Raw genomic sequence first — 20056 nt, 5'->3', positions numbered from 1 at the left:
TATCATATGATTTTTTATTGAATTTATTGAGTCTGACACACAATCTCCTTCATTCTCCTACAGGATGATGCTCATATCTTTTGTAGGGAGTCTCAGGTGACTTTAAGTTTGTTGATGTGCATCGTCTACTTATGAATGAGTCTTATTTTATTGTTTAATGATCAGGGTTACTGCTTTGACTAATTTTCAGATAAAAGATGAAGTTAGGAGCGTCTTGGAGTTTATAAATTATTGTTATGATGTATTTGGGTTCACATTTGAGCTAGAGCTATCAACGGTATGAAAGTTTCTCCTTGTCTTTACCTTGTTGTGCATCATTTATTAACTTTCAATTGATTAGAAAGATCTGTTATGCTATTGGTGGTTTTCGCTCTAACTACTTGATCTTTTATTCATTTACAGTCATCTTCATTGCTGCATTCATGCCATAGGAGTAGTTTCCACTTCAAATATTTCTATTTTTATATAGTTCTTTTAAGAAATTTTACTTATTCACCATTAACTTGACAAACTTTAGGGAATTTCCTCCACCTCTTTTAGGCTATGTTTGGATGTTAAGAAAAGAAAAGAAAAGAAAAAATTCAAACAAATTCGAATTTGAGGAGAGAGATAGACACATAAATCAATCATATTGCATCATCATGATTTTTGTCTTATTATGTCTATTCTTGGCATCAAAACATAGCCTTAGTTCAGCTTATTCCAAATTTGTTCCTTTCTCTTTCTATCCATATTGTGGAATAGGCCTACTATTCAAAGTTGTGTGTGTGCCTACTATTCAAAGTTGTGTGTGTGCGTGTGTGTGTGCACTTGCCAAAAATTTGTTGACTTGAGATTCATGCAGAAACAGTTGTTCAGATATAATATTGCTAGATTCTTTTACCTCATAAATTTATGTACTAGTAGATTTATGTGTATATGTGGACATATTGTGTTGTCTGCTCAGATATAACACTTGACTGAGTACTACGATTTAGATACAATTTTCTTGCTTTTGTTTTTTCTCCCCCCTCCTCCCCCCCCTCAAAGAGAAGGTACTTATTATGTCATCCTCTTGAATCCTCATTTATCCTCCTATATTATGATTTGAGAAAGAGAAGCAATGTATGATGTGAATGAATAACTAAAGCTTTTCAGATCTTTAATCTCAACTCTTATGTAATGTAGCGGCCAGAGAAATACCTAGGAGATTTAGAAACATGGGAACTAGCTGAGAAAGCTTTGTCAGAAGCACTGAATGAGTTTGGTAGGCCATGGCAGGTAATAGCACTCCTTTTATTCTCTGTCGAAGTTGCTTGGACATTATATACATTGTTCATCATTTTGCTTAGGATATAGAGTTGAATTTGCATTTGTTACATCCATCTTTGATTCCTTGCCCTCTTTCTGGCTGTATATTAGCCTCCAATGTCAATTTTGTTAATGTTGCTAGTCTTTTTGTTATGTCTTTCAATTTGTGCACCCAAACAAAAGCATGTTATGTATAGGCTGCTCTGCATCCTGGTTGCCTGGGCATGCTCGAACTAGACACTTCTTTGTCTCAAAGATAACTGTGAAGACACCAAATTTAGTTGACCCAAATCCAACCTGTGAACCCCATCTCTCTCCTCCCCCCACTCCCACCCCCAAAAAAAAAAATGAGACTACTTCCATCATGGAATTGGTATTTCTGTGGAGTTTGGTTGGCAATTTCAGTTTTCTACATTTGTCCCATATATATTATTTTTAGAATTACTTCCTGTTTAGCTTCTTATTTGAGCAATGTTTCACAGATCAATGAAGGAGATGGTGCATTTTATGGGCCGAAGATTGACATTAGTGTTTTCGATGCTCTAAAGAGGAAATTTCAGTGTGCCACGTTACAGGTTACTGAATATTGACAAAATGCATGCTTATGCTCTTAGGTTTTCTATGCATTAATGAAATTTCTTCAGTTCTCTATCCAAAAAAAAAGAAAAGAAAAGAAAAAAGAAAAAGGTGTTACTAACAATAGCACATTGGGTTTTGATTTTTATTTTGCACTTTTATCTGAAAAAAAAATACTTGGTTTTTTTATTTTTAAGGATCATTTGGTTGCAGCTGGACTTTCAGCTCCCTGCTCGTTTCAATTTGTCTTTCTCAGCAGAGGATGAAACTAAGAGGGAGAGACCTGTTATGATACACAGAGCCATCCTAGGTTCTGTTGAGCGTATGTTTGCTATACTTTTGGAGCACTACAAAGGAAAATGGCCCTTCTGGCTTAGTCCACGCCAGGCAATTGTTTGCCCTGTTTCACAGAAATCTGAACCATACGCCCTGCAGGTATGGAGAATCAGTAATAGATTTACTGGATGTTATTTTGAACTTTCTTAGTTTTCTAATTCAGCATTCGTCATCTTGATTACAAGAATAGCATGAACTATATTTTTCTTGACTATATTCTCTTTCTATTTTATTTTCAGTTATTGTCTGATTGAGGTCTAACCTTTATTACTCTCTCTCGGGCTTGGTTACTTATAAAGCTTAGTGTCACAGCCCGCTCAACAAAGGCCCATGGGCCTAGCTTGCAAGCCCATGAACTTGGACATGGGCCTAAGACCAAGTCCATGACCTAGAACTCTCTACACTTGAAGAGAGTCTAGAAATATTCTAGAACCTCTAGAAGCAAGGAAAGTTAAGGAAGGTTCTAGAGAAGCTTCTAGAGAAACCTTGTAAATAGGTAAGGAAGGAGGAGACTTCTAGAGTTTTCTAAGTAGCTAGAATCCTCCACAAAAGAGGTGGGAAGGTTCTAATCCCTTAGATTAGAAATTTCCTAACCATTGGATAGATGACACGTGTAAAGATCTTAGGAATTCCTTGGGTTCTTGGTTGCTTATAAATAGAGGTGGCTTCATTTGGCCAAGGCACCAAGCAAGTGAGCTACCCAAGCATTGTACTCAAATCTTTAGAGCAATACAAGTTCATTCTTTCAAGTTCTCTCTTGTGTTCTCTAAGTTCTCTTCCCAAGTCCCTCAAGGAGTGAAGTAATGTTGACTTAGTGTTGGTGTGAGTTCTAAGTGCCAGAGCGGTTGTTTAGAAAGGTCTAAGGCCGTGACATTAGGGCTTAGGTTTTAGGCTTACCTAGGTAAGAGTTATATCCTTTTGTACTTCTGTTTTCGCTTCCCAACCACGAACATAGTTATCAAGGCGACGCCATGGCGTCCAGGCTCCTTGGTCGCCTTGGACGCCTAGGGGGGCGCCTTGCCATTGCTGTGTCAGCTTGATTTTTAAAACGCCATGGACGCCTTCCCGCCTTGATAACTATGACCATGAACCACCCGGGCTTCCCACCGTAAGGTGTCAATCGGATCAAACACTGATTCCATCAGCCTTGATCAAACGCAAGACAATTCTCTTTGAAGAAGACAAGTTGCAGCGGCAGCTGAAAAGTTAAATTTTTAAAAGTGTGATGTAAAGAAGAGCCCCATTATTTATAATGCGGGGCCAAAAGGCCTTTTTCCTATTCAGCCTTGGAGTAGAAACCCCTGGCCGATTCTACTTACATCAACACTACTCTCTCCAAAACTGTGGAGAGGAGTTGGGGGACCATTAAGTTGTCACATGACCACTAAAATATGAAAAATAAACTAAGTCACATGATCACTCGAGTGATCACATGACCACTGACCCAACATGACTCAAATTGAACCAACAATATGACCCGTTTCAATTTAAAAACACTAATTACATCAAAATAAAACTAAGTAAAGAAATATACTAACTACTAACAGCTCTAATAACTACTTAAAGCTTGGACTTCTTCTTCTTCTTCTTTCGAACATAAGTCTTAAGATCTGCATCAGTTTGTCTATTTGTAACCAAGCAGGTTACAAACAAAATTTGTAACTGGATTTTATATGCCCCCCAACATAACTGGTTTCACTTTTAATATATGGGTGAATGATTTCATTTCACACGTAATAGTGTTAAATGACTTAAATGACTAAGATTCCTTGGTTTAAAGGGTAGAAAAGGACTTTACGCATCCCAACCAACCAGGTCCTCCCTCTTCTCTTTCAATTTCTCTTCTTGTTTCAAGCGCCCGACAGTATTTCGTTGCAATTTGCAAAGAAAAATGGAAATCTGAGCGACAATTTCTCTTTTTTTTTTTTGGAGTTCTTATGCTGTAAGCATCATCAGCTCTGTTATCGGTTAACCCCTTTATACTGATGATCATACGAAAAACATGGATCGTCTCGGATTTGCTAGAATCTGCAGAGAAGTCTCAGCAGATTGCCCTCCTCCATCTTCGATCACTGGAAGATGATGATGGATTCAACTTCCAACAACTGGTTCACTATGACTGGTTACCTCCTCAGTGTTTCATATGCAAAGTCTTTGGCCACCCCACTAAAAGTTGTTCTTCTAAGCTTTCCACCAACACTGCGACTTGCTGCATCCCCTCGGCTCAAAACCCTGCCCCTTCCACTACTTCAGCAGAATCATCCATCCCCCAGACGCTGGTTCCTGAGCTACTGCCTCAACACAGGTGCTTCCAGGTATCCAACTCTGCCACATCTCCCCGACTGTTGCCGTGAGCCTAGTAGAGGAAGAAGAAAGCAATGCCGCCGCCTCCGATGTCACCGAGAAAAACCTGCATCTGGCTCTCCCCTTGGCCATACTTCCGACCTGCTCCCCACTACTCACCCTGAAGAGTTTCCCTAGATCGATGCCACTGTCACTTCCTTGCAACCTCCGTACTCAAACAATCCAATGGTCTCCTCTCAAGCTTCCCTAAATTACCCAGAGGTCCCCGTTGCTACGCCAGAAGGTTTGTCCAACTCTTGGTCCTTGCGCCAAAGCCTTTCCCAAGAAGGAAATTGTTTGCTGACTCGCCCTGGCCTCCCTTCTCCCCCTTTTCTGCGAGCTGTTACCATCGCAGCACCCCTTTCCCTTGGTTAACCCTTCTTCCTCGTCTGAACCTGACCCTAGCCTGGCAACTTCTGTTGTGATCTGTCCTCTGCCTGTCCCTGCAGACCATTCCACTTTGAGCTCTCTCCCTTTTGTTAGCCCTTCTTATTCCCTCTCCTACCTAACTCTTTTTCCCCTCTTATCCCCTCGACCTTCCCCTCCCTCACTCCTTTGGCCCCACCCTAGATTCTAACCTGTACCCTGTCTCTCCGGTTCCCCAGGCGGACCCCTCGACCCATTCCACTTCCCTCTCTCTCCTCCCTTTGTCTAACCACTTGACCTCCTTCCCCTCTTTTAACCATGTGACCCAAACCTACTTCGTATCTTTGAACCAATCTTTCTCTAGGCTGGTCCATACCATCCAAAACCCCTCTCCTTCTGGCCCGGTTCTCAACCTTGAACCTATTACTGGCTAGCCGACCTGCCAATCCTTCCTAACCATTCTTCTACCTCTCCCGTTCTTGCCTCAGCCCCCTCTCCCTCTCTGGTCCCACTCTGAGCTTACTACTGTCGGCATATAAGCTTTCCGTCGCCCTCTCACCCTCCCTCCACCTGGGTATGTTTCTTAACTTCCCCTCCTTTTTCCATGTTTAAAGGTATCATTTGGAATGTCTGGGGTCTTAATTCCCTGGCAAAACATGCTGATATCCGCTCCTTCATCAAATCCTACCATCTTGATTTTTGTTTCCTTTTGGAAACGAGAGTTCTAGGAGAATGCCTCCTGCATCGCTTCTTCCATCGCCCCCTCCTGGTCTTTCCTCTCTAACTACTCCCTCTGCCCTAATGGCCGCATTTGGATTCTTTGGAATCCCTCTAATCTTCGCATCTCTATCTCCTCCTCCCCCCCCCCCTCCCCCAAATCTTTCATCTCCAAATCTCCCTCCGCAACTCCTCCTCTTCTTCCTTTCTTTCCATTGTCTATACCTTCAATCATGTCTCCGAAAGGGCCTCCTTATGGGCTGATCTCGTCCTTGCTCCACAAGTTGGATCCCTCCCCTGGTGCCTAAGTGAGGACTTCAATGTGGTCAGATTCAGCCATGAGAAACTTGGGGGTAGCCCCATTGACCTCCCCTCTGTCAATGCACGGATTGTAGTAGTATGTGCTGAAAAAAAAAAAAAAGAAGTTTGAACTCATATTGCATCAATTTCTAAAGCTACAAAAAAGTGGCAATCAAAAGATATATGCACTGAGAATCTACTCCAACACTGCTTAGTAACTTGGGTGTCGGGTGCCAGCCCTGCATGTCATTCAAGCCAAACGTAGTAGAGGAACATTTGAGTTCAATACTTGGAAATATATGGCAAAGTGAAATCAAAGTGTCACTGAGATTGTGCATGTGCTTAAAGGTTCTATCAAAACTCCGAGCTGAAGTCTTTTGTAGCCTAGATGACCTACTAGATCTAATCTCGAGGGAAAATAGTGTGACCAATCTAAATCTTGAACTTTCCCTAATTTAGATGTGTGACAATTCTCCAACTCAGAGTGGGATAATAAAATTCAAGTGTGGGGGAATATCTAGAAAATCTCAAAGTAAATTATTTTTATCTTGGAGCAGCTACATTCTCTACCTTGGCCATAGTATGGATTTACAAATTGAATTTTGTGTGTATATTCACTGCAAACACTCACGGGACACAACTCGTCCACTAGGGGTAACCTAGGGGTTTATAGGCTTGTTGCACATGTTAAGTGCAATCGTGATTCCTACAAAAGTTAGTTAGGGTTTTTTGTTTTTTTTGCTCGAGGACAAGCAAAGTCTAAGTATGGGGGAATCTGATGAGCACTTTTATGTGTGAATCTTAGGTACATAAAGCATACATTTTCATACTTGGAACAATGCTACTCGGGTGTTTTGTCTTTGTTTTCAGGTTGTAGGTCAATCCAAGTGGAAGAGAAGGAAATTCTGGAAAAGAAGCTACTTTTGGAGTTAAAGTGTGAAGAAAGTCAAAAGTCAAACTTCTGGTTAAAAGTCAAAGGTTGGTCAAAGATTCCATCCACATAAGCAAGAGACGTCAACTTCGAAGTCAAGAGTTCAAGTTTCATGCACTTGTGCGGGCTGGGCCCCTGAGAAAGAGAGAAGGGTAGGGCTGTAAACGTATCTGCATCCGTTTAGCTTTCGGACGGATTTGGATAGTGCTAAACGGATACGGAAACGGATTTCGGCTATTCATTTACACCCCTAGATAAGGGCATAATGGTAATTTTGATAATTTTGGAAATCTCTGGAACATATTGAATATGGGGTTCTATGTGTTCCTAGAATTATTTGGTGCACTTTTCGTTCTTGGGTCGAGTCGTTTTGGAGTCAGGATGGAGAGAAATAGCCAAAGAGAGGATTTTGACTGAGTTGGAATTTAGATTGACTTTTGGATTTAAATAAATCCAAAATTAAAATTTCACCCCAAATCACTCACGGTTCCCATATCCCACGGTTTTCTCTCTTTCCTACAATCCCTCTCTCATCCCAACTCTCTTAATCCCCATATCGTATCTCTCTCCTATCCCTCCTCTAATTCCTCCAAAGCCTCTCTCTCCCATATCACCAATCCCTCGTCTTTTCCCAACTCTCCATTAAATATCCGATCTCTCCTCCACGGTTGAGCTCTCTCTGGCGGATTCTAGTTTTTTCCTTTTTTTTTTTTTATTCTCAAGTTCTTGTTCTCTTCCATACCCGATTGTCTTTTTCTTTTTTTTCTTCTTATTTTCGGTTTAGATATCTTATGTAATCAATGTTCATCTTATGTAACTTTAATTCTTAGATTCATTGTTAGGTTAATTTCATCTCCCTTTCCGCCCTTTGATCATATGTGTAATTTTCATTAAACACTTTGGTAATTTGTTCTTCATTATTGGATGCGGCTTCAAGTGATGGTGTCGAAGTGAATGGATTTGTCTTTATTGGAGTTATTCGAATCAGCTAAGTTCTTATTCTTTTAAATTTCAGTTTTAGTAATTTCCATGTCTTTTTTTCCATCAATCCTTCCTTCACTCTTTATTGATTTCATGGCTAGCTAAACCCCTCCTCTTATTGATGGCTAGCATTGTTTATATGATTAATGGACATGATCAATATTGGACTTACAATGGATGACTGCCCACAGCTTGTATGTCATTCCAAGGGGAACTATATACATGTTCGTTAGCCGTATCCATTGTGACACCATTATGTTCATGTACGGGTCAATCGTAGCTACGGGTCGAACACGAGGAGGTCAACCTTGAATAAATTCCACTTTTAATTAAGGCGAAATGTACAACTTACCAAATATGGAAACAACCTATATATGGAAACTACCAATTATGGAAACTAGCAAAATATAGAAGCAACTAAATTACCCAAGTTAACAAATTAAAAATAGAAACTAGGGCAACCGCTAAGGGAATGGATGAATTAAAAGTAAGAAAGTCACTTGGGAAAGGGTTCCACCATGAGAATTAGGGCAAATCAGTGATTAGCATATTAGGGCAAAGCATGCATACATCCTAGGTCTATAAGATATGCGACGCGGCTCATATATGGCTAACATATCATATGAAAATAACGCTCTTACAACATACAATGTAAACAAAAAAATACATGAACATAATGGTGTCACAATGGATACGGCTAACGAACATGTATATAGTTCTCCTGGGAATGACATACAAGCTGTGGGCAGAGTCATCCATTGTAAGTCCAATATTGATCATGTCCATTAATCACATAAACAATGCTAACCATCAATTCTTCCTTCTCTCATGGTTTCACCCACTCCCAAGAGGAGGGGTTTAGCTAGCCATGATAGCAATGAAGAGGGAAGGAAGGATTGATGGAGAAAAAGACATGGAAATTACTCAAACTGAATTTTAAAAGAAGAAGAACTTAGCTGATTCGAATAACTCCAATAAAGACAAATCCATTCACTTTAACACCATCACTTGAAGCCGCATCCAATATTGAAGAACAAATTACCAAAGTGTTTAATGAAAACTACACATATGATCGAAGGGGGGAAAGGGAGATGAAATTAACCTAATAATGAATCTAAGAATTAAAGTTACATAAGATGAACCCTGATTACATAAGATATCTAAACCGAAAATAAGAAAATAAAAGAAGAAGACAATCGGGTATGGAAGAGAACGAGAACTTGAAATTTAAAAAAAGAAAAACAAAAAAACTAGAATCCACTAGAGAGAACTCAACCGTGGAGGAAAGATCGGATATTTAATGAAGAGTTGGGAAAAGACAAGGGATTGGTGACATGGGAGAGAGAGGCTTTGGTGGAATTAGAGGAGGGATAGGAGAAAGATACGGTATGGGGATTAAGAGAGTTGGGATGAGAGAGGGATTGTAGGAAAGAGAGAAAACCGTGGGATATGGGAACCGTGAGTGATTTGGGGTGAAATTTTAATTTTGGATTTTATTTAAATCCAAAAGTCAATCTAAATTCCAACTTAGTCAAAATCCTCTCTTTGGCTATGTCTCTCCATCTTGACTTCGAAACGACTTGACCCAAGAACAAAATGTGCACCAACAACGAACCCCATATTCAATATGTTCCGGAGATTTCCAAAATCATCCAAACTACCATTATGCCCTTATCTCTCTTTCTCAGGGGCCCGGCCTGCACAAGTGCATGAAACTTGAACTCTTGACTTCGAAGTTGACGTCTCTTGCTTATGTGGATGGAATCTTTGACCAACCTTTGACTTTTGACTTTCTTCACACTTTAGCTCCAAAAGTAGCTTCTTTTCCAGAATTTCCTTCTCTTCCACTTGGATTGACCTACAACTTGAAAACAAAGACAAAACACCCGAGTAGCACTGTTCCAAGTATGAAAATGCATGCTTTATGTACCTAAGATTCACACATAAATGTGCTCATCAGATTCCCCCATACTTAGACTTTGCTTGTCCTCGAGCAAAAAAAACAAAAAGCCCTAACTCACTTTCGTAAGAATCACGATTGCACTTAGCATGTTCAACAAGCCTTTAAATCCTTAGGTTACCCCTAGTGGACGAGTTGTGTCTCGTGAGTGTTTGCAGTGAATATACACACAAAATTCAATTTGTAAATTCATGCTATGGCCAAGGTAGAGAATGCAGCCGCTCCAAGATAAAAATAATTTACTTTGAGATTTTTTAGATATTCCCCCATATTTGAACTTTATTATCCCACTCTGAGTTGGAGAATTGTCACACATCTAAATTAGGGAAACTTCAGGATTTAGATTGGTCACATTATTTTCCCTCGAGATTAGATTGAGTAGGTTATCTAGGCTACAAAAGACTTCAGCTCGGAGTTTTGGTAGAACCTTTAAGCACATGCACAATCTCAATTTCAATTTGATTTCACTTTGCCATATATTTCCAAGTATTGAACTCAAATGTTCCTCTACTACGTTTGGCTTGAATGACATGCAGGGCTTGCACCAGACACCCAAGTTACTAAGCAGTGTTGGAGTAGATTCTTTGCGCATATATCTTTTGATTGCCACTTTGTGGCTTTAGAAATTGATGCAGTATGAGTTCAAACTTCTTCTTTTTTTCCAGCACATACTACTCCAATCCGTGCAATGTTTTGACCTCTTAAGCTTTCTAGGTGGCTCTTGTAGTGAGCTTTAGGCCAATTACTCTCAAACCAGACGGCTTTAAGGAATTAGGTGTAAAACACCCCTCGGGCTTACTTACTCAAGCCAAATAGGCTACAAGCCAAGACTGGATCAAAGAGTAAAATGTTTTTTTCTTTTTTTTGTTTTCAATCAAATATATAATGCAAATGTGCCACGGTCCAGCCTTAACTCCTAACAAAAACTCGTGTAAACAAGACGACTAACAAAATCGGCTCCCTCAGTAGACAATGCTTTTGATTGTACTTAATTGTTTTAAAATCCCACCTTGAGATATATTCTAACTCCCTTCCTTATTGGGGAATTTTTATTACTTCAAAGTGCAGGGTATTTGGATGCTGTCAAAGTCTTTAAAAAAAAATAAATCGGAGAGGCTACAAAACTCATCTCGAACCAAAGTAAAGACTACAAATTCAAATACTTAAATTATGCAGTGTCCTCAATACATGAAAAAAAGAAAAACAAGGATAACGGGGGGTGGTCTTACCATATATAATCATGGTGGCTCAAAATAAGGAAGTGCATGGAAATCCATGACCTCGTAAGAATGTGGTGAAGAAAGTGACATGAGAGAGGAATTAAGAGATGTGCTAGAGATTGTAGAGTTTGTATCCTTACCTGGATCAAATATTACAGTGCCCCCACTGTGTTGTTGGGACAACACTTCTTGTTCCTTATCAGGCGGTTCCACTGGTGGTGACTTGGGAAGAGAAGTAGACAGATTGCCATCTGGCTCAACAGGTGGTGGCTTGGTCCACAAGTTAGAAGGCTCTCCCCCATACGTGGATTGATGCAAGTCCTCTAGACATTGATTGATACTTGTGTTAAGAGCAGTTGCAACCTAATCAGGTGGTTCAAAAATTAGATGCACGTCTTCATCTAAGCATGGTTGCTTTCCCAATCTAAAGATATTAAAATCACTAGATGCATTCCCAAAAGATGGCCTCATAAGACCATTCCTACAATTGATCTAAGCATTGTTAGTCGCTAAGAAAGGTCTACTAAGGATAATCGGGATTTGGCCTTTGATATTGGTCACAAGTTGGGTATCTAGGACTATGAAATCCACGGGAAAAAGAAATTCCCTAACCTTTAATAACACATCCTCAATTACTCCCTTGGGAGTCTTGACTGATCTATTTACCAATTGTAATGTGATAGATGTTGGCTTAAGGTCTCCTAACCCTAATTGTTGGTACACCGAATATGGCAAGAGATTGACACTTGCTCCCAGATCAAGAAGGGCATGGTCAATTCTAGTGTTATCAATCATACATGAGATAGTTGGGCAACCAGGATCTTATACTTAGCCACAGTCTGTTGCGACAGAACTAAGCTCACCTTGGCAGTTAGAAAGGCTTTCTTAGGTACATTGGTTTTCCTTTTCTGAGTACTCAAGTCCTTGAGGACTTTTGCATAGGTAGGTACCGGGGAAATAGCATCTAAAAGAGGGATGTTAACTTGCACATTTTTTAAGACATTTAAAACCTTTTCAGTTATTGCATCCTTTTTATTGCTTTTAAGCCTATTGGGAAATGGAGCCTTAGGGACATAAGTCTTCTCAGGTGGCTCTTCAGGTTTCTCTTCATTAACTACTATAGGTTCATCAGACGAACCTTGGACAGGGAGCTGGTCAATCACAACTATGGGATGGTCATGTAGGGCACTTACAATGGGTGGTGGATGGGAACATTCACAACATCAATAGGAGGCTCAGAAGTTACAGGAGTTGGTTGAATTGGAACCTCTTGTTGGTACTCACATCCACTCCTCAGAGCATATATGGCATTACATTGACAAGAGGGTTCTGAGTAGTGTGGACTCTGATGGATAGAGTTCAGCTGGGTGTAAGGTGGATGGGGCACAGATGTCCTAGGGTTCGGATCTGATTGACTCGGCATCTTACCTTTTTCCCTTTCATGGAGAGTATTGGCCAGTTGAGAGATTTGCCTCTCCATATTATGTTGGCTGGTCATGAATGTGCTCATGAGAAGCTCTATACTCTTCTCAAGGAAATTTATCCTGGTATACTCACCACTATTTTTCAGAAATCCAGGTGGTTGCTTATTCATCAATTGGGTTGGTGGTGTGGGTCGGAGATTGTTGGGAGGGGGGACAAATCTAGGGTTAGTCTGCTGGGGAGCAAACTGACTTTCAATTGGAGGCTGGAATGTAGATGGGCCAACTTGATTGGGGCCTTGGTTCCATGAGAAGTTAGGGTGATTTCTCCACCCAGGGTTATAGGTTCCACTATAAGGATTGTTCATTACAAGCATACTCTCAGAGCTTCCATGCCCACTAGACATATTAGGACACTCCTCCATCACATGTGATGAGGATTGGTACCCACTACACAAAGGGGCGGTCTAACAAACTTGATTTATCGAGGAAGGTTCCTTGTTCACTATGGCTTCCAGTCTTCTAATAAGACTGTCCAACTGAGCCTCTTTGGCTACAGTTTCCTCTACCAAAAATCCCTTACCAGAGTTTTCATTTTCTTGAGTGGATTCCCACTCTCTGGTCTTGTCTGCTAAGTCAACCAAAAACTCCCAAGCTTGAATTTCATCGGTGAATGATGTGAATCCAGTTGGGCATATGGATTCCACTAACTGCTTGGTTTGATAATCTATACCCTCATAGATGATTTGGCACAGATGCCAAGTATCTAGGCCATGGTGAGGACACTCTTGAAGAAGGTTGTTGAATCTCTCCATGAATTTGGAGAAGGATTTGTTTGGTCTCTGTCTGAACTGCAGAATGTCATTTCTAATCCTATTGGTCTTATGCAAGGGAAAGAACTTTAGGAAGACAACTGTGAATTGATCCCATGTAATTATTGAGTCTCTAGGTAAATCATAGAGCCACTTTTTGGCTTGATCCTTAGGTGCAAAGGTGATGAATCTCAACTTAACCGCATCATCAGTCAATTGTTGCATCTTAATGAGCACACAAACCTCCTCAAACTCTCTAAGAAACAAATATGCATCTTCAATACTAATGAAATTAGATTTAAGCTCATAATTGTTTCCTTGGGCGGCAGGTAAGCGAATGCATGAGGGTTGTGCAGCCCGTGCGGGATAAAAGCGGTCCCTAAGGGTCATAGGTTGCCTCTGTCCTTCCTCACCCATGGTTGGAACCTCTACTCTTTCCAAACAATGCTTAGAATTCCTCACCCAAACAAGCATACAAAAGCCACAATCCGAAGTTAGGGCACTCCTCAAAGCTCACGGTTTTTTTTTTAATATTATATTGTAGAAATAATAAAAAAAGAAAAACACTACGAATCAATTAAAATTAGAAACTAAACAAGCGTCACCTCCCCGGCAACGGCGCCAAAAACTTGTTTGAGTTTAAAATAATACCGCAAGCGTACGGGTCAATCGTAGCTACAGGTCGAACACGAGGAGGTCAACCTTGAATAAATTTTCACTTTTAATTAAGACGAAGTGTACAACTTACCAAATTTGGAAACAACCTATATATGGAAACTAGCAAATATAGAAGCAACTAAATTACCAAGTTAACAAATTAAAAATAGAAACTAGGGCAACTGCTAAGGGAATGGATGAATTAAAAGTAAGAAAGTCACTTGGGAATGGGTTCCACCATGAGAATTAGGGCAGATCAATGACTAGCATATTAGGGCAAAGCATGCATACATCCTAGGTCTATAAGATATGCGGCGCGGCTCATATACGGCTAACATATCCTATGAAAATAGCACTCATACAACATACAATGTAAATAAAAAAATACACGAACATAATGGTGTCACAATGGATACAGCTAACGAACATGTATATAGTTCCCCTTGGAATGACATACAAGCTGTGGGCAGTCATTCATTGTGAGTCCAATATTGATCATGTCCATTAATCACATAAACAATGCTAGCCATCAATTCTTCCTTCTCTCACGGTTTTACCCACTCCCAAGAGGAGGGGTTTAGCTAGCCATGAAAGCAATGAAGAGGGAAGGAAGGATTGATGGAGAAAAAGACATGGAAATTACTAAAACTGAAATTTAAAAGAAGAAGAACTTAGCTGATTCGAATAACTCCAATGAAGACAAATCCATTCACTTTAACACCATCACTTGAAGCCGCATCCAATATTGAAGAACAAATTACCAAAGTGTTTAATGAAAATTACACATATGATCAAAGGGGGGAAAGGGAGATGAAATTAACCTAACAATGAATCTAAGAATTAAAGTTACAATAAGATGAACCCTGATTACATAAGATATCTAAGCCGAAAATAAGAAGAAAAAAAAAGAAGACAATCGGTTATGGAAGAGAATGAGAACTTGAGAATAAAAAAAAAAACTAAAAAACTAGAATCCGCTAGAGAGAGCTCAACCGTGGAGGAGAGATCGGATATTTAATGGAGAGTTAGGAAAAGATGAGGGATTGGTGACATGGGAGAGAGAGGCTTTGGTGGAATTAGAGGAGGGATAGAAGAGAGATACGGTATGGGGATTAAGAGAGTTGGGATGAGAGAGGGATTGTAGGAAAGAGAGAAAATCGTGGGATATGGGAACCGTGAGTGATTTGGGGTGAAATTTTAATTTTGGATTTATTTAAATCCAAAAGTCAATCTAAATTCCAACTTAGTCAAAATCCTCTCTTTGGCTATATCTCTCCATCCTGACTCCGAAACGACTCTACCCAAGAACAAAAAGTGCACTAACAACGAACCCCATATTCGATATGTTCCGGAGATTTCCAAAATCATCCAAACTACCATTATGCCCTTATCTCTCTTTCTCAGGGGCCCGGCCCGCACAAGTGCATGAAACTTGAAACTTGAACTTTTGACTTCGAAGTTGACGTCTCTTGCTAATGTGGATGGAATCTTTGACCAATCTTTGACTTTTGACTTTCTTCACACTTTAGCTCCAAAAGTAGCTTCTTTTCCAGAATGTCCTTCTCTTCCACTTGAATTGACCTACAACCTGAAAACAAAGACAAAACACCCGAGTAGCACTGTTCCAAGTATGAAAATGCATGCTTTATGTACCTAAGATTCACACATAAATGTACTCATCAAGAGACGTCCCTGAGATCTGCTCTGCTGCGGAAAGGGAGAGAGAGAAAGAGGACTGTTAGAGAAGGGAACCTATCTGGGCTGTGTTGGCTAATGGAGAGAGAGAGACTATTCTCATACAGTCCTCTTTCTTGGGTTACCTTGTTTACCTATCTTTCTGGGGAACCATTCACCATTTCTGTTTCAGAAGATTACAACAGTCATCATGGTTGTTGGTCGATACAAGCTTGATAATGATATATCCAGCATCAGTGAGCCTATTCTCATACATACGGACAAGCTCTTCATTTTTAACTCAAAACTCCTACGGTGGAAAGCAAAAGCATCAAAACTAACCACCATATTCAACGAGCCAATGAAATTTCAAGAACCAAATTACAGATTTTTCATTCCCCATTTCTAACCACTAACTATAACTTCCTGCCATTCCTGGCCAGTTTCCACTCTATCATGACCTCTTGCTGCCTCCGCTCATTGTTAATACAGAATTACATAAATACCCCTACGGAATATCATTGGGTTTGAGTTTTAACCTTTTCTTTTGTCATACACCACAATGATCTATTAATCCCTAAGGTGGCAAAGGCATTGAGCATCTAACGTTGGACAAGAAAGAGAGGGTGCAACTTCAGTTGTAACCACCTCGGTTACAAACAGATTTTCCCTTAGTTAAATATTGTTTTCTTTAATGTAATTTCTTTTCTTTGAGAAAAATATTGGAGCTCTACGTGTTATTCTAAGATCTGGCCCAATATTGTGGTATGAACTTACCCGTCTACCAATCACATAAATAGACGGGCCAACGCCAACCTGAGAGGCTGAGACCCACTCTTCAAACTCTCAAACTCATTGAATTAGTTAGCAGGTAGTCTGACTTGGAGGTTGGTCAGGTGACCCAGAAGGACCTCCAACATACCAGAATCTGAAACACGTGGACACACACACATGCACATATGCATTTCTGGCATCTGTCAGAATTGCTATGAAGGCAAATAAACTACCAGAAGATAAGGTAGTTCCATGGCCAAGATGTATGTGGATAGCTATTATTATTTTTGACCTGTGTATTCTGTCTGAACTATTTGTATGATCCAGAATTCTCAGTGATATTATTTCTCTCGGCTGATATATTTTCGTAGGTACGGGATAGCATTCATCGAGCGGGTTATTATGTTGATGTTGATACCACAGATAGAAAGATTCAGAAAAAGGTAAATTGACTTATTATTTACTCATTGGGTGAAGGTGGGTCTAAATTTAGTTCATTTTGTTCTAACTTCAAAATCTTGTATCGAATCCTGCTTCCATTGCTGATTCTGTTTTCTGTATTTCTTGCCTTTTAATTCCTAAACAAATATAGATAGTGATAGAGAATATTTGTCCACTCAGTGTTGAAAAGTGAAAATGGAAGGTGCCAAAAATGTTTCTGAAATAGTTGAATGTGTTAGATATGACAATTTAAAGATTCCAATGTTGAGTTAAATGTACTAGTAAGGATGGATTTGTTTTCCTTCCTTTTTTTCTTCTGATAAGTGTGAAGAAAAATTTCATGGATCAAATTTTATTTAAAATTCATTCAGATTTTTTCCCCCTGATTCCCTCTGAATGTGCTTTTCACTGGGGGAGAGATTGTTGTTTGGGTACTTAGTTTAACAATTTTTTTGAGGGGAGGGGGGGTGGGTTAAGTTTGAAAAAAAATGTTAAAACATGGAAATTTAGTCAAGTTTGTACTCTGCATGTTTGTGCTTATGTATGAGATGTTCTTATGATGTGATTCATCTCATATAAGGGATTTTATAGAACAAAGCTAATCCACTTTGCAGTTTGAATATTATTCCTTATTTGTTGATGAAGGGCTTCTCCTACAGGCCTTCTATCTGAAAGCTAAGAATATAGCTTTCAAAAACATTACAGATTGGTAAGGTCTTATGTAGCTATAAATTACAAAACATAAAACAAACAGGGTTTCCAATTGATTAGCTGGTGTGCTCAAGGGGGTGCCTTGGAGGCTCCATACTACTAACTACTGTTGATATGCAAAATCCTAATCATCTCCCCATGCAGATTATGGATCTTAACACCGCTGCAAAAATCTTTTCCCGCCTTTTATTTACAAAACCCCACATGCCTTTTTGTCACTCCCCTTTTCTTTTCTAAATGGTGTTCGAGGCATCTTTCGACTCATCCAAGTACTTGATGGCCTCTTTGCAGGTACGAGAAGCTCAGTTGGCACAATACAACTATATCCTGGTTGTTGGCGAGGAAGAAGCAAACACTGGACAGGTTTTATTCCACCACTCTTTCCTTTCAAAATGTTGGTTTGTTAATATAATGATTCAATATATGTGTGTGTTAGTCTAACATATTAATGGGGCACGGGTAGTGTTTATGTTGCTCCCCTGAACATTTTGAAAATGTTAGAAGGTGCCAATGTGTTTTGCTGGTAAAGTCTGTCAGTAGCAGTTCCTCGGACCTGGGACAGAATCTTGCCTTTATTTTGCCTTGATGCCTGCCATTTATATGTTTTAAGATATTACATGCATTGATAGCTTTAGTGCTTTTCACTTCATTGATGGATTCACATGTTGCATGATGCATTGAGGAATCTTTGGGGCAAACCAATTTGCCTTATCAGTTCTGTGTATCCAACTGTTTCATTTTCTATCTTGGTTCTGTAGGCAGGATACGATAAGAAATATTAATCGGCACTGCATTAAAGTCTGGAAGAGAACTTTATGTACTCCCTTCTATGTTTTTAATCTCTTCTTTTATTTCCCCCCCCCCCTTTTTCTTCTGTTTTTTTGGAAAGCATAAACTAACTTCTTTTTTTTCCATTTGGCTCATATCTGAAAATAAAATGATAATCAATTACATAGAACGAGAGCAGATTAAAACTGATTTCAAGACTTGAATAGACTGTATGCTGCTAAAATGAGATGCTTCAAAAAATGGTAGAAAGACATGAATAGACAGTTAATACTAGGTCATAGAATTCATAGAATTCATAGAATTCAAGCACATAAACTGTATGGTGCGGAACTTGGTTTTCCTAAAATGTAACTACATGAGCCCAATAATCTTATTGCTTGAGATTCCAGATTTTATATAAAATTCTTCCTGATGCCTGCAGGTCAGTGTAAGGGTTAGAGACAAGGCAGATCATTCTGTCAAAAGCATGGAGGAGCTACTGAATCATTTTAAGGAAGAAGTAGCAGCTTTCCATTAGATTGCTTATGCGCAACTTTGAGAAGAGACGGAATCGACGAAAGACAGGGATAAAACATATACACTAAACTCGAGTTCAACCCATATAGCCATCAGTTTTTTGTTTTTTTTTTGTTGTTGTTGTTGTTGGTGTTTATATTTTATTTTCTGATGGGTAATTGCAATTGTGCTCCCAACTTTGATGGATGGTTCTAACTTGTTGGAATTTGTATTCACTCTATATTTTTTCCTTGTCATTTTATTTTTAAATTTTAGAAACAGAAAATTGTACACAATCCACTGTAGTTTCTATGCAGATTTATTGGTATCCATTAAAAGATTTCAGGTGAAGATTCTTGGTATGACCTGTCAGAAATTGCAGAGAGCAAAATGATGGCAATCAATGTGTTTGTGGTTGCCCTTTCAAATGTGAGAGCTGCTATTAAAAAGAAAGAAACCAAAAAGAGACTAATGTGAATGGCCAGCTTTCACCCGTCCACGGCCTGAGCCTGGTTGTCTTGTTACCCTGCTTCTCTCACAGTTTTGACTATGAAAAGGCCCTTACTTTCAAATCAATGGAAACATGTTGTGAGAACCTGGTTAACTTGCTGTTTTGGGAGGTCTGAAAATTTTTAATCATTTTTCTATCTTCTTAGCTTCTTCCTTTTCTTCTGATCATCACATAATTAAGAAATTATGTAGCCCAATGTTGCAGTAGTTCAAAGTTAGCCTTGTTTGTCCAATGAGATATAGAATCGAACCATAATCTTCGATGACCTTTGCAGTAATAACTTTGAAACCTTTCACTTCTTGCCTGTGCTGTACAAGACCATTGTCACAAGGAATCAAGCTTCAAGAGGAATTGGGAATGGGATTGGCCTCAGTTGATTCTAGTCAGCCGGAATTGTTAGGAACTGTAGAAACCTTTCTTGGGTTGGTTGATTTGGATCGACAGGAATCAGGATCGGGATCGGGCTTGGCCGATTTGACCGATCTGATTCTAACTTTTCAAACCATGAAAGGAATGGCGACAGGCTGGATTTTAAATCTAGCACTATATTCCTGATCTAAGTGCAAGAAATGGGGACCTGCCCTAATCCATGAAGCTATCTGTCTCTCTATTTGTGGACAGAAAGATCCTAAGGTAAGGTCCTTTACCTACATGTCAAGTTTCAGCTCAAATGGATATCACCAAGTAGTAAAATAACACTTTAAAAACCTGAGGACTGCAAGAGAGTGCAGACATACATGGATGATTGAAA

General features: G+C 39.5%; 1 protein-coding gene across 2 annotated transcripts in view; it reads left to right on the top strand.

Moving 5' to 3' along the window:
• Positions 1–19145, top strand: part of LOC122643187 (threonine--tRNA ligase, mitochondrial 1-like) — a 47203-nt gene extending 28058 nt beyond the window's left edge. For both annotated transcript variants that reach the window (XM_043836843.1, XM_043836837.1), the window contains 8 exons: positions 64–96; positions 191–277; positions 1168–1260; positions 1773–1865; positions 2080–2301; positions 16730–16801; positions 17802–17873; positions 18721–19145. In XM_043836843.1, coding sequence (XP_043692778.1) covers positions 64–96; positions 191–277; positions 1168–1260; positions 1773–1865; positions 2080–2301; positions 16730–16801; positions 17802–17873; positions 18721–18816 — 768 coding nt within the window. In that variant the 3' untranslated portion in view covers positions 18817–19145. The remainder of the gene's footprint in view (positions 1–63; positions 97–190; positions 278–1167; positions 1261–1772; positions 1866–2079; positions 2302–16729; positions 16802–17801; positions 17874–18720) is intronic.
• The last annotated feature ends 911 nt before the right edge of the window (positions 19146–20056 follow it).

This window comes from Telopea speciosissima, chromosome 1 (genome assembly GCF_018873765.1).
Source record: "Telopea speciosissima isolate NSW1024214 ecotype Mountain lineage chromosome 1, Tspe_v1, whole genome shotgun sequence".
Taxonomy (NCBI): domain Eukaryota; kingdom Viridiplantae; phylum Streptophyta; class Magnoliopsida; order Proteales; family Proteaceae; genus Telopea; species Telopea speciosissima.
The sequence above is the reverse complement of the archived record's forward strand: the minus strand, read 5'-3'. Positions and strand labels throughout refer to the sequence as shown.